Source organism: Agrilus planipennis, unplaced genomic scaffold (assembly GCF_000699045.2).
Source record: "Agrilus planipennis isolate EAB-ADULT unplaced genomic scaffold, Apla_2.0 scaffold28, whole genome shotgun sequence".
In the NCBI taxonomy this organism is placed as follows: domain Eukaryota; kingdom Metazoa; phylum Arthropoda; class Insecta; order Coleoptera; family Buprestidae; genus Agrilus; species Agrilus planipennis.
This window is the reverse complement of record NW_020438897.1, coordinates 121,412-136,410: the sequence shown is the minus strand read 5'-3', so window position 1 is coordinate 136,410 and position 14,999 is coordinate 121,412. Positions and strand designations below refer to the sequence as shown.

At 33.7% G+C, this 14,999-nt stretch overlaps 1 protein-coding gene across 3 annotated transcripts in view; it reads left to right on the top strand.

Moving 5' to 3' along the window:
• LOC108744541 (pollen-specific leucine-rich repeat extensin-like protein 1) overlaps positions 1 to 14,999 on the top strand; it is a 107,718-nt gene that overhangs the window by 51,608 nt on the left and 41,111 nt on the right. For all 3 annotated transcript variants that reach the window (XM_018480358.2, XM_018480360.2, XM_018480359.2), the window contains exon 3: positions 8,059 to 8,400. In XM_018480358.2, coding sequence (XP_018335860.1) covers positions 8,059 to 8,400 — 342 coding nt within the window. The remainder of the gene's footprint in view (positions 1 to 8,058; positions 8,401 to 14,999) is intronic.

The following is a 14,999-nucleotide window of genomic DNA, read 5'->3' as shown; positions in this document are numbered from 1 at the left end:
GCTTATTTTTTATGATATGGGGCATGGGAGGTCTGGATGATGATTACGTGAGCAGTATTTATTTTTTTACTTTTTCGGATTTTCTACAAAATTTAGTCGATTTTGGTTTGAACACATACGGCATTTCTACTAGTCTATGCTTGAAAGCGAAACGCATTTTCAGGGACTCATGAATCAATAAAGAAACCAGAATACATTGAAAAATGCATGTACTAGTGTTTACGTAAGAATCCGGGGAGTGGGGTAGAACTTTGCTTACTTTTGCTAAGGAGGGCTAGGCGGGTTAATAATTGCAAAAAATTTGCTTACGTAATATTTGAACGCCCCCTTTAATATCTATATAAAAAGGGGACTGAATGTATTTATACGAATTTTCCTATACTGAGTTTATTTTTGAGATGATACTGCCCCTTGATGATTGTCTGTAATAGAAAATCCTTAGATTAGATGTTGAAGTCTCCATTAGTGTATAAAATTTCATTCAAAATGGTTTTCGATCGAACCCCACAGCTTACCTAATAAAACAAGGGGCCTAAGTACGTTGTAATATTACAAAGTTCCCATATTTTTTTAATATTTGTAGTTTGATATATTTTATTGCTGTACCAGATTTTACATTTTTGCGTAAAACGGTTTATAAGAAAAGCAGCTGTCGCATACAGAACACGCGTATATGTATAGGAGCGATTTTGTAAGGCCACTTTCACACAGTGCGATAACGACGCGAGTTACTGCATGCTGTAAATCGCAACGACGCAAAAGTAACTATATTTAAAGTAAATGTATTTATGCGCGATTAAAATCGTTGCAGTACAGAATATCGCAAATACATTCCGATTTGTATTAATAAATCGTACGATAAAAATGCTGCACGACATTTATATTCAGTGTAACTAAATGTACGCTTTCACACATGTCGTGTGTCGCTCTAAATTATCGTTGTCCATGGTTGTTTTTCGCTCCATTAGATACATACAACTAAGCCAGACAACACTGCGAGGATAAGTAGGCTCGCATTTTAACTTGGAACGTTGTCGAAACAATGGGTGTGTTCCGAAATATAATCCAGCATGCTGGCCAGTGCTGTTGATGTCATGAATCGACGCCATATTGTACTGGTGTGCCACCATATTGTACTGGTGAGACAAGTGTGACGTAGTAGTATATCAAACGGATGTGTGTGTATCTCACTTTGAGGAATTTTTTGTAACTAATAACTTTTGGAGCAAAACTGTTGTAAACGAGCACAACCACTATTCTCAATATGGCGTCAATTTGACGTCAAAGCACTGGCCAGTATATTTCGGAACGAATCAACAGTATGGCGTCGATTCATGACGTCATCAGCACTAGCCACCATGCTGGGTTATATTTCGGAACACACCCAATATTTAGTCGCACAATGTGAAAACGGCGTTCCGATACGATACAAGTCGCGTGCAGTCTTGTCGTTATCGCATCGTGTGAAACTGGCCTTAGTATTGTTTCTTTTAAGAGTATCATTTTTACGTTTATTGCAAAACGCTTCTAAAACTATTTTTCAAGTTTTAACATTATTTAAACTGTTCTCTTTCTCTTATGAAAATTTTAATTGTTTGTGTAATATAATAAGTACATGAATATACGGTAATAAGTTTTCATTTTCTTTTGATCGTTAATCGTAATTGATACTTTCATCGCATGTACGCGCTTATTGTAGTTTAAAAGTCTATTTTGCTTTAGTTTATATTTCAATTAGTTGTCACACAATGGTGGTTATTAACCAATACAACCGCATGAACTATACGACTGTTGACCGATTTGTTAAGAAGCAAGAATACATATGTTTACCTATTAAAGAAACCACGACATGAGAAACACATTTCTGTTGCTTGCTAAATGAATTTTTTAATTTTGTAAACATATTTTGCAATAGTAATTCGTCACTTCATTCTTTTCTAATTCAATTTTATATTGCATTTAAGTTCACAGAAAATATTTGTATGTGCACACATTATATAAACATTCTTGGAATGATATTAATCTTACTTCATTTTCATGAATGCGGGTAAAATGTTTCTAGTTAAAAGTATAATAACCTTTTATTCAGACCAGCAGAAATTAAATTGCAGTGACAGCTGTTGCGACCTAGGATACAATTAATACGTAGGATAACAAACATATTGTAATGTTCGTGGGGTTTAACAAAATTAACTTCTAAGACTGATAACGACAAAACCTATTTATACTAATTATTAAAGAACTTAAAAACACTATTAAATTATTACTAAACTTAGGTAATGAATTATTCTACTTATTTACACTACTGCCGATATATCACTATTCACTGCGCTATTTATTTCACTGCTATCACTGTCAATTTATTTTCCGATTCACTTCTGCAACGGTCAATTTATTTCTTACTTTAAATACTCTTTTGTTTACTTTTGGAACCTTCTGGAAACATCCGGATAGTTTCTTTTTTTCTTTGAACTGTTTAACTGCTTTCCCAGAACGCAGATACGACACACACATTTACAATTACGGCGCACATGAAGAAAGGCGGCCGCGGCTAGTCTGCGAATCGCACACAAACACACGTGCTCGCTACACTATCCTTAATTTCGAAAGGACATTCGCATCATCATCATCACAGGACTCTCATGTGTCTTGACATTGGAGTTATTTGAGCGTAACTGATTTGCCTTTTACTAGTCCATATACTGGCTAACACTATAATGAAGCGGACATTCTATGTAACGAAATCGTAGATACTCGTAATGTTGGTGTGTTTGTATTGTATCTTACGAATTTTATGGTTTGTTTCGTTATATGTTCTTAATTTATAATTTATGAGAATATCAAAGGAAGATATGGTAATTAATTGTAAATTTCATTTGTAAAATTCTCCTTTTCTATGCTAATTGTAAGATAGGTTTACACACATATAACGAAAACTGGCAACTCTTCAATTGAATAACTAAAAAAAAGACTAGCTCGCTCCGTAACGTTCTAAAAGAAGTTTTTTGTAAAGTACTGCCCTGTATTACCATAAAATATGTAGCTCTGATAATATTATTCCCTATGTTTCAAGAATTGCGTAGTTAACTACGTTTGTGTAAATATTTTTCCGTTTCTGTATTCAGCATTTCTGCTATCCCTTGGTTAAACGTACCAATAAAATTTTAAATTTTGTTTTGGTTATTCTCCGTTGATTGCAAATAGACAAGAACCAGCGTAAATAATATTGAGAAGCTTTACCAGAGCGAATCGAAATTCTTCTTTAAAACAGCTTTTTTCGATTCACTGCAGGCCGCCCAAAGCCTTCTGAAAACAAACCGAAATAGTAGTTTAGCGCTTGTCAAAACAAACGATCTACTATGTGTACATCAAAACATGAAGTGCAAAAAAAATCGTGGAATTAAGTTAAAAATTTTTGACTAGCGTTCAGAAGAAACATTATTGCAATATTTTAAAATATTGAACACAAACAGTACATGTTTGATGATAAACGATTCGATATAGGTACTATATAACAGCATAACTAAAAAAGAAAAGGTTGAAAGCGTTCGAAATGTGGTGTTATAGGCGATGAGGAAGGATACCGTGGATAGACAAGGTTAGAAATGATAAAGGTATTAGAAAGAATAGGAGAACAGAGGACTCTATGAAATTCTACAAAAATAGGCGAGATATGTTGGTAGGACACCTTTTCAGGCATGAACGTCTAGTCAGAAACGTATTAGAGGCGGAAACAAGAGTTAAGAGAAGAAGACGTAGACCTATATTAAATTACTGTTCGCAAATAGTTAAGAATGTGGGATGTTCTAGTTTAAGGGAAATGCGAAGATTATTTCATGATGGGAAGGAGTAAAGGTGCGTGCCGAACCAGTCTTCGTACTACCTTATGATAAGCAATTCTATGTTTAGAATTGATTTTGCGGTAATGACATTAAATTTATATTTCATTTTGCCTTTTGCCTCAGGGGACAAAATTAAACTGTAACTAGTATTAAAACTTAATTAAGTCTGAACCTACTTTGATATTATGTATTTTTAATTTATATTTTGTGTTCTATTTCAAATTAATGTACCATATGGCTGGTTTACTCATGTCATTGCTACGTCTGAATGACAATTATTATTCAGCTGAGTGCCACTTCTATTTTTTCTTCTTGTAAGCAATTTGTTGGTCGAGATTATCATCGGGTGTTTTTCTTAGATACCTGACCTACATAATAATGTGCCTGTCTTAAAATTCCCAACAATAACATTCCTTGCAAATGCGATATAAACTCTTTATATATGACGAAATTCAAATGGTCTAGGGAGATTTCATTGTGTAAGTTATAAGAATAACAGAATTAAAAATTTAATGTTACAATCAAAATACAATAATAAGCTGAATCAAGAAGTGTCTCATTGGATTAGTTTTTCTCTCTCTTCACTATCGCCCAACTGCTTCGATCACACACTACTTAGTATTCACAGTTCAAATGTGGCGTAACTGGAAGTCATCGATTTTCGATATGTAGGAATAACTCAGGATGAAGAAGTCGGATGATGACATAAAGCAATGAATTTTAACAAAAAACACTTCTATGCGTGTAAACGATCAATTTAGATATTCGAAAAAGATTATTAAAAGTGTAAGTTTGGAGTGTGTCTCTGTACGAATTCGAAGCGTGGATAGTTTGCGCGGCGGAAAAGAACCGTGAAAAGAAGTCAGAAATGAGAAGGTTATTAGAAAGGGTAGAAGAACGAAAAGAACTATAAGATGGAGGTCAAAAGGATGACGAAACACCTTCTGAGATAAGGAAAGATGTATCTACCTATAGAGTTAAAGGCGTGAAAGCTTGGCCCGTCATTTAAAACTGTCAAAAATGTTCACTTTATACAATTAGTGTTAAAAAATTTGAAAAAGTGATGCCCTATTTTAAATCACCATAGTTGTTTCTTAAATTAAAAACAGATAGCCATTCATTTTCAAGTGTGAGGTAATCTAGGCATCATCATCATCTTAAGATCGTCAGTCCTAAGGCTGGTTGGACACATACCTCCACTCTTTCCTATCCTGAGCTAATCTTCGGATTTCCCTAAAACTAGAACATCCCACATCCTTAATCATTTGCGAACAGTAATCTAACCTAGGTCTGTCTCTCTCCCCCTCCTAACTCCCGTTTCTGCCTCTTATATGTCTCTGATCAGACCTTCATGCCTGAGAAGGTGTCCTACCAACCTATCTCGCCTATTTTTTATTGACTTCCATAGAGTCGTCCGTTCTTCTATTCTTTCTAATACCTCTTCATTTCTAACCTTTTCTACCCACGTTATCCTCATCATTCGAAAGCTTCTAACCTTTTCTTTTCCGCCGCACCCACTGTCCATGTTTCTCACCTGTACAACGCCGCGCTCCAAAGATACACCTTTAACAACCTTTTTCGAATTTCTAAATTAACCGTTCGCGAGCAAGTAAACAAAAAAGAATTGCTTTTAAATTTACAAGATCTGCATTCGTCAACGTCTACAAGGAATAAAATCGTTTGTTACTCTGCAAAAGAGGATTTTGTTTACAGTGCCAATATAGAAAAATAGGTAAAAATTGTACCACTTCTTTTCCAAGAACAGTCTGCATTAATGAAATTCCGTTTTGATTTTCATCTTCCTAATTATCGTACAGAAACGCATATTTACACAGGTTCACGTACGGTGGTCGACGTCTGACTACGTGCACGTTGATTCGCGCGTATGTTTGTGTCTCATCTCACGCACGAGTGGTCGTGATCGTAATTAATAGTGGACAATGACGGCGGCAATGATGAAGCGGCGTCGTTCTATTGTAATCAGGGAGGATGGGGTTGATGTCCGTGTAGAAGGTCGTAAGGGTCACTTCTTCAACTGATTATATAGTGCGACCAAGTTGATGATCCTATATGGATGGTTGAGTGGGTGGATGAATTTATGGTCGTGTGGTAGTGACGACGGAAGTTGTTAAGGATGTCTCAGGGTCAGGGGCACGTGTCCTTTTGGATTGAGTTGTTGTAAACAATGGTAAGGCGTGCGACCAACTTAAATGGGTTACCCAACACTGTGGGCTTTAAAAAAGGTACTTTGTGTGATGGAACGATTATTTATTGGTGTCATCAATAAGAAGCAATGAAGTTATTTACTGCGTTGTAATATTAAAATCGTCTGATCAGTTGTTTCTGTTACTTAATGTGCTTTAAATTTACTTTTACTTAATTAATGTAAAATTAAAATTCAACGTTTAAATTTCGTCACGTGCTAACTTCTTAAGAAGCACACCCAAGTGAATAAGAATCATATAAACTTTTAATATGAGTCTTACCAATAAAGGTCATAGTTTTGAAAAAGCAAATGAAAAATAATTGTCCTAAACCTATAAAGGATTACTGTTTCTACTTTAAAATAATTAAAATATATCTAAGCTTTAGATGTGGTGTTTTCCAAAAATCCTTTACTAATCAGAAAGACCAGTTTAATTAGATTAAGTTCTATTAGAACAAACTAATTATCCAAGATGACACGAATCACTCTAAAGTATTAAGTTATACTGGTATATGTATCTCAAATATATGAGTAGCTAATTGAAATTACAGTCAGCATTCCTAACTTGCGCCTCCTAAATGTAATCAGTTATGTTCGAGTTGCTTTACTGTACCACTTCTTAAGTTTTCTTGAAGGTATCGCTTCTACGTATATTATTATTGTTAATAACCATTGCGTAATGCCAGACAGTAAAGTACTTCGTTTGTGTTGTCTTTTTCTACCGTAAGCTTATACTGCATGCAGTAAATCGTATTGTTACCGCACTGTGTCAAAATGGCCTTATAATAATAGAAATTACTTCAGGCATTTCTAGAAGCTTCTGTTTGTTCGACTCTGACGTGCATTTATCGACGTTTTGTGCATCCTACTATGATTATTTCCTATAAGAGGTCAACGTCTACATTTTGTTGACAAGATTTAAATATTTACATATGGAGCATAATATTAATACATTTTTGTTGCTATGAGTGTAGTTGTTACAAAGTTAATGTTTTGGTTATTCACAGAATCAAAAATTAATCAGTCAATATATGTATGTGTGTACCCATTAGCAACTCAAAAAAGCAATTTAGCCAATTTATGGTTTCCTATATTTGTAAGTTATTTAGAAGCTTGTTAAGAAGAATGTATATAATTATAAGCAACAAATGTAGTATACTTAATTAGAGAAATTATGTATTTGCACGTGTGCTTAGTCTGGCAAAACAAACCACATAAAGTAATCTATGTATGTAAAATTTATTTGTCATCACTTCCATAAGAATAATTTTAAAAATAAATAAAGTAAAAGTTTTCTGTTTTTAACCGACTTCGAAAAAATGAGGTTCTCAATTCGTCGGAATCTTCTTTTTAATGTTTGTTGCCCGATTACTCGAAGACGTCTGACCGATTCCAGAATTTTTTTTGTTTAAAAAGGTATACTGCCCAGTTGGTCCAATTGGCACCAAGTCAGGATCTAATGATGGGATCCCAGAAGAATTGAGAGAAACCTTCAAATTTTATAGGGACGCATGACGTGTTTTATATATTTTTTATGTGTTTGTTCTGCGATTACTCCGCCAATTGTAAATATATTTTGATGATTTTTTTTGTTTGGTAAATCATACTTCAGAGGTGGTCCTGTTTAAATTATATCAAAATTGATTCAATACTGTTTGAAAATAACAACAAAACCAAAAAATATATACTCAAGTTAAAAAATAAAGTTAATTTTTAGAAAAAAATAAAAACCTACTTCATGACTATACCTACATATACAAACTTGAAAAAAAGTAGAAAATAATATTTTAATTACTTCAAAGTAAAGTACATTACAGAACAATCAACAAAATCATCCATACTTATATAAATTTTTAATTTATAATCAGTTATTTTTGGAGTCGGTGCCAATCAAAAGGGACAGTCTAATCCTGTCTTTACAACAATTTATTTTTATTTTGTGGTGTGAGTTTTACTAACGAATCTTAGTATCCACTTCATCTTTACTTAGGGTAGTTTCCATTATTTCAGGATAAAGAAGAAACGGCCAAAGAATCTGAACAGAAAGAAGCGAAAGAATTGTCAGGCGGTGAAAATGGTATTGCGACAGAGGCCGAAGAAGCAACAGCACCGGAAGCAGGTGACGCCACTAATCATACGGTAGAACAAACCAACGAAGTGACCACCCCCGAAGAAAAGTCTAACGAGTCAACAGATAAAGTGGAAGAAAACGGTGATAACAGTAGAAAGAACAAAGAAAAGACGAAAAAGAAAAAGTGGTCGTTTAGGAGCATTTCGTTTTCGAGGAAAGACAAGCCGAAACCAAACAAAGAAAGTGAAAAGAACGGAGAAGTAAAAGAGGTTGCTGAAGAGGTAAGTCTCATTTTTTTTTGTGACAATTAGAGTTTGTTTGACAATAATTGCGGATTAAAAATGGGCATCTTCAGGAGTAACAAAAACTATACTAATTAACAAACAGTAACTAAATTAATAATTTTAATTTTAATAATAATTTTTAATTATAGTACATCCTAAGAGAGTGGGGGTTGAACAATGTTTGGTCCAATAGGGGATTATTGCCAAAATTTAGTTGCTGGTTGGTGATATTTTTATTTTATTTTTTCTTCTTTTTTTATATAAAAAAGAAAAATAAAAAAACATTGTTCAACCCCCACTCTCGTAGGATGTACTGTAAATTAATTTAGTTCCTGTTTTTTAATTAATATAGTTTTTGTTACTCCTGAAGATGCCCTTATAAGGCGAAATACGTATCGAGTTTTTAATAAATTTTAATCTTGAATCATGTTTCACCAAGTGATAACGGCAGATACTCTTAAGTTATTTTTTATTAATTGCGAAGAATTTATTATCTATTTGGGCAAGACTTCTCCATCATGGCAGGTGGGGAAGAATTTTAAATTTTTAAGACTGATGCGTATGAGTGTATACACGATAATACATTTATTTTAATGAAAAAGAAAAAACATCAACTTATTTATCTGTACTATTATAAAAAAATAAAATCTGTGACTTTGGATTAGGACGTAATCTCCGAAGCTACTCGTCCAATTTCAAAAATTCTAAGTGGAAAATTAAAAATTTTAATGCAAATTAATAATAGTTCCCAGACTAAATCTCAGTTTCTATAATTCAATTAGGAGTTATTTTACAACTTATTGAACAATGAAAAAAAAGTATTGCATATTGTTTTTTATGTTATCGTATTATTGATAATATTTTAAGGTGTGTGTATCTCACTTTGAGGAATTTTTTGTTGTAAGAAACTTTAATAACTTTTGGAGCAAAAGTGTTGTAAACGAGCACAACCACTATTCTCAATATGGCGTCAATTTGACGTCAAAGCACTGGCCAGTATATTTCGGAACGAANAATCTCCGAAGCTACTCGTCCAATTTCAAAAATTCTAAGTGGAAAATTAAAAATTTTAATGCAAATTAATAATAGTTCCCAGACTAAATCTCAGTTTCTATAATTCAATTAGGAGTTATTTTACAACTTATTGAACAATGAAAAAAAAGTATTGCATATTGTTTTTTATGTTATCGTATTATTGATAATATTTTAAGCCGTAAAACTAGTATTTACCATCCTGTATTAGCCTCCAGAATGCTCGTTCTCTATTAACTTCTATTCATAACAAGCAGGCCATTATAGACCTGACGAAATATACGTTTACTAAAGTAGACAAAAATAATTAAATTTAACTAAACTTTATTACCAAAGTTTGTAATTAAATTCTAAGCTTTTCAAAGCTGAATAAGTAGGTATGTATAGGTTTTGTAGAGTGAAATTTCAATTTTTTTTATTTGTTATTCAAGAGGTGAGGCGCCTCTTGGGTCATTGCTAAAAAACCCGATTTATGCATTGCCAATAAAAAGGTCGAAAGCACTAGCCAGTTGTCCGAAGCTTGTTCCCCTGACAACGACCCGCCAACTACATGCATTACCTACCTACAAACACCAGTAACTTTATGGCAGACGAGTTCGTTTCGAATTTGACTTTGTAATTTCGTGTCGCACATATATTTATCAGATTCCTGTTTGCCTCATCATTCAAAAATCACGTGACAGTTTCTAGCGTTGTCTCCGATATTTTGTCTTAATATTTCGACTGGTTAAAATGAAAATCGGCTGCGTTAATCTGCAAATGTGTGACTGATAGAGCTTTAGCTATTTACTGGGCACGATTACTGAAGGAGATAAATTATATGGAAAATGAGAAATTATCGCGCCTTTGAAGAGAACCAGTCGGGACCGTGTCAAAATCAATATACGTTTTAAGTTTAGCAATAAATATGTGCTTAATCAACAATATGTAAATAATGTTTGAAACAGTGCTATCTGCATTTATGTAATATGTATAATAAAAATGCAACAGGACATAAGGAAGATACAAAATACTACTTGTGTCTAAATAATTCATAAAGTCTCAACACAATTTTTCGAACCGTTACAATGTTTTATGGAACTGCATACTTACTTGGGGCGAACAGTATGTACTATGACACGTAATGAATTGTACTATCGATCACTCGCTTAGCTAATGCCGCGAGCTCCCTGCCAATATCAAATAATTTTTGCCGATTATTCCTCGGTGGTATGTCCGAATTATGATCTTATTTTTTTTTTTTTGGACTGTAGACAGTCCCAAGTTGATCATTTTAACGCCAAATTCGAAAATTCGATTGACCGTTCTTGAGAAATCAGACAAGAAATGATTTTCTGGTGATTATTCCTCCGTGGAATGTCCGATTTTAAAAATTATTTTTTACAAACCTGCTCGTGACTGCACATAAACATTGTGCCAAATTGGAACTATATCGGCAATGTCGTTTAAGAGAAGAACATTTTCAAATGATTACCATAATATTTTGAACAGTTCAAGCGTGACTTTTTTGCTATATTTTTGTAACCGTTTTATTAGCTTTGGAAGGCAGATAATAAGCATGAAGCTCTTCTTTTGAAATTTCTTAGCAAACACGGATGTACATTTTGTGCTAAATAAAGCAGTTGAAGAGTTGAGTGAAGTACACTAACGATCTTTGTTTTTTACAAAGAAGATAGTTTTTAATTGTGCAAAAAAGTGCATACTGGTGAGAGTAAGCTTTCTTGAAACACACTGACGACGTTGTTGCGTGCTACTAGTTCTCCATATAATTATCATCATTATCGCTGCGTCTTTAAAACGGTGACCACCTAAATTAAACGGCAGTTTTTCTGAGAAAATAATTCTCGTGAGTTTTGCCACTTTGCACTCGTTAAATTTTAAGAAACAGTGTCAGCGATGCGATGAAAAACTAAATAATAATTTTTCATTAGGTACAAACATCATTTGGAATTAAGGTGTAAAAGTTACTCTTATGCAGTTTATCCATTATACTTTTTTAAAAAGAGACCATACAAAAAGTATTTTCTAATTTTGATAAAATTTTAAACGTCAGCTTATACAGTGTGTCAACTTAATTTGGCAGCATGAGGGGAACTTTTTTATAATTAATCTTACAAAAAAAGTTACTGTCCTGCAAGGTCTAAAAGACATAAAGGCACCATTAGACTTAATAATTTGTCAGTTATATACAAGTTTTGGCACAAAATATGAAACTCTGATGATGTCATTATGTCTTTTAGACCATGCAGAACTTTTTATAAAGAGTAATTTTTTTTATAAGATTAATAATCAAAAAGTTTCCCATATATACTGCCAAATTAGGTAGACACACTGTATTTTTTTTTTTAAATTAAATTCCTTATGTTTTGGAATGTGAATGTAGCAATTGTTGCTAACTCAAAAGGCAGTAGCTTTAAAGAATCTTCTCTTTAGAAACGGTTTCATTTATCGAAATTAGAGCTTTCCGTACCTTTATTTGTTCTTTGAACTTCAACTACAGTTTCCTCTTAGCCTAAGTGGAATTTGAGTGAAGAAACACGAAAAAGTAATTTGCTCCGAAATCTGATTCGACATCGAACAAGAATGCTAATCTTTTAACATAAATGGTTAACCGTTCGATTGTTCGCAAAGGAGCGTGGCTCCATTGATGTTTGGTTTAAAACATAAATGATGTATTCGATATTGCGATTATAAAAATTATAATTTATAATCTTGTTTAGATAATTACATAAATCAACAAATATACATTTAACGTTGCAAGCTGGGGAACAAGTTAAACTATTTGCCTATGGTGCAGTTTTTATGAAACATTAAATATTCTTAAATTCAACGAAGTATTTATAATGATTCTACAAATCTTTCAATCAATAAAGAATATACATATGTATCATCATTATAAGGTCGTCAGTCCTAAAACTGGTTGGACACGTCCCTCCACTCTTTCCTGTCCTGAGCTAAACTTCGCATTTTCCTAAAACTAGAATAACCCACATCCTTAACTATTTGCGAACAGTAATCTAATCTAGGACTACCCCTTCTAACTCCTGTTTCTGCCTCTCATATGTCTCTGACTAGACCTTCATGTCTGAGAAGGTGTCCTACCAACCTATCTCGCCTATTTCTTAGCGACTTCCATAGAATCCTCTGTTCTCCTATTCTTTCTAATACTTCTTCATTTCTAACCTTTTCTATCCACGTTATCGTCATGATTCGCCTATAACACTCCATTGCGGACGCTTCCAACCTTCTCTTTTCCGCCGCGCCCACTGTCCATGTTTCGCACCCGTACAACGCCGCGCTCCAAACATACACCTTTAACAACCTTTTTCGAATTTCCAACTTAACCGTTCGCGAGCATAGAAGTGACTTCTTTTTATTAAAGGCGACACGACCCTGCGCTATCCTCTGCTTTATATCCCCACTACTCCTTCCGTCCTGACTTATCTGGACTTCCCAGATATCTAAAATCAGCCACTTCTAATCTTCTATGATTATATTCGCTCTTACCCTCCTTTTTCTTCCCTTGCATACCAATATTTTTTAGTTTTACTGTTATTTATATATAATATGTAGACGATATGATCTATTCTAACTTTTTAAGTTAATAAAAAAAATGAAAATAATCAAAATCAACTAATAAATTTATTATTCATTCTATTGTAATTATTCTCTTTAAAAAACTGACTGTTTTACATCCGGAAGATGCCTGAAATTGTTTATCTCCAATTAACCCTTGTTGTCGTTTCTTACCGAATCCTTAATCGTTGATCCTCGGTTAGTTTCCGTTGATGGGGAATAAGTAATCTTCGCTTTGTTTTTATTAATAAGCGTTTGGAGTTAGCTTCCACCATTTGCAGAAAAACGTATAATGCACAGATCCTACTACTCGATCTCGAATCTCAGTAATAAGGGTTGGCGTAGAGACGAATTGGTCGCGTAATTTCCCGTGGTGGCGTTTCACGACACGAACACGTTTCCGTGCTAAGACGTGAGCTTAATGCAATTTCCTGTCGAGCTTGGAACTTGAAAATTTATTCACGACTGAACGGTGCACTGATTGCAAGAAAAATCGCAATACTAATACTATCGCAAATAAAAGTAGTCGTGGTGCCGCAGTTTGTCCACGAAGAATACCGGAAGTGTGCCCGTTACGAATGGTATAATCGATTCTGAAGGAAATGTACAAAAGCGACAATAAATAAGTCAAATTTTAACGTTCTGTTTCTTATATTCAAATAGTTGATTCTAATAAAATAAAAATGATATAATGTTTAAGTCAGTAAGGAATTGCGTATTATACATTGGTCTTTAATTTTAAAAAAATAATTTGACTGTTTGATTAAAATGATTCAGTTACGTTCTGTATTGCTGGGAAAGGTGGATTTTGAGGGGAATTCTGGAAATACGGTGGATAGAAAAGGTTAGAAATGAGAAGGTAGAAGAACAGAGTGCGTTATGGAATAGAGAATATAGTTGATAGAACACCTTCTTAGACACGAAAGGCTCGCTATAGAATATTAGAAGCAAATACAGGAGTTAAAAGGAGCCGATTCGTAGATCTACATTACTGTTCGCAAATAGTTTAACGTGTAGTTCTCGGAAAATGTGGAGAATGGCTCATGATAAGGAGTGAAGGTGTGCGTTTAAGCAGTCTTGGGACTGCTGCTGACATAATATACGCATAATGTTCTGTAGAGACCTGCAAATATTATCTTTGACTGTCGAATTTTTATGCAGTTTCATGGCACAGTGATAAGTGATGATTTTAAAACAGATTTTCTTTTCCGAAAATTAATAAAATTTATTTATGATAATACGAGTCGTATATACATATCTGCATTAATACAATACATAGCATATTGTGCAACTATTAAGTGAAAATTTGATTATAGTTTTCTTTTGTGTATTCTTTCCAAGTCATATTTACCATCCTTGTAGACAATATATACGTTCCTTTCTTTTCTAGTTCCTTAAACCCTGAAATTCTCTGAATAAGAACGAGTGAAATATGTGAAGTAGTTATGATTGAGACATTTTTCGTACCCGTATTTATAAAATGTTGTCGCTAATGAATTTAAATACGTCTTGACGTCGTGTTGTCTTGAAACTTCTTCGCTAGTTTGGAGACGCTAGACTTTTAGCAACTTCTTCAAATCAAGGAGATAGATGTCACTTGACGCTAGATCAGAACTGTATGTCCCATTGAATTTGTTCACATAGCGGTTGTGTTGGACATACACAATGAGGACGAGTGTTGTCATGGAACAGAATGATTCCGGAAGTCAGCATACTCCTTTTTTTTTTTATTTTAAATGACTCCGACCTAGCGCCTAACGGGTTCATGTTTCCATACTAATTAAAAGATTATCTTTTGTTTATGGCCTTTCGAAGGTAGGCAAAAAATTGCCCTCGGACTTCATTCTTGTATCGTAATTATTTTTTGAAGCATTTCCTGTTAACACACTCAAATACATGTGTATTAATATCGAGGAAGTGAACATTCACTGCAAGTTCGTATATCAGCGCTAGGAATGACATAAATTTATTCCAGAAAATATATCGTT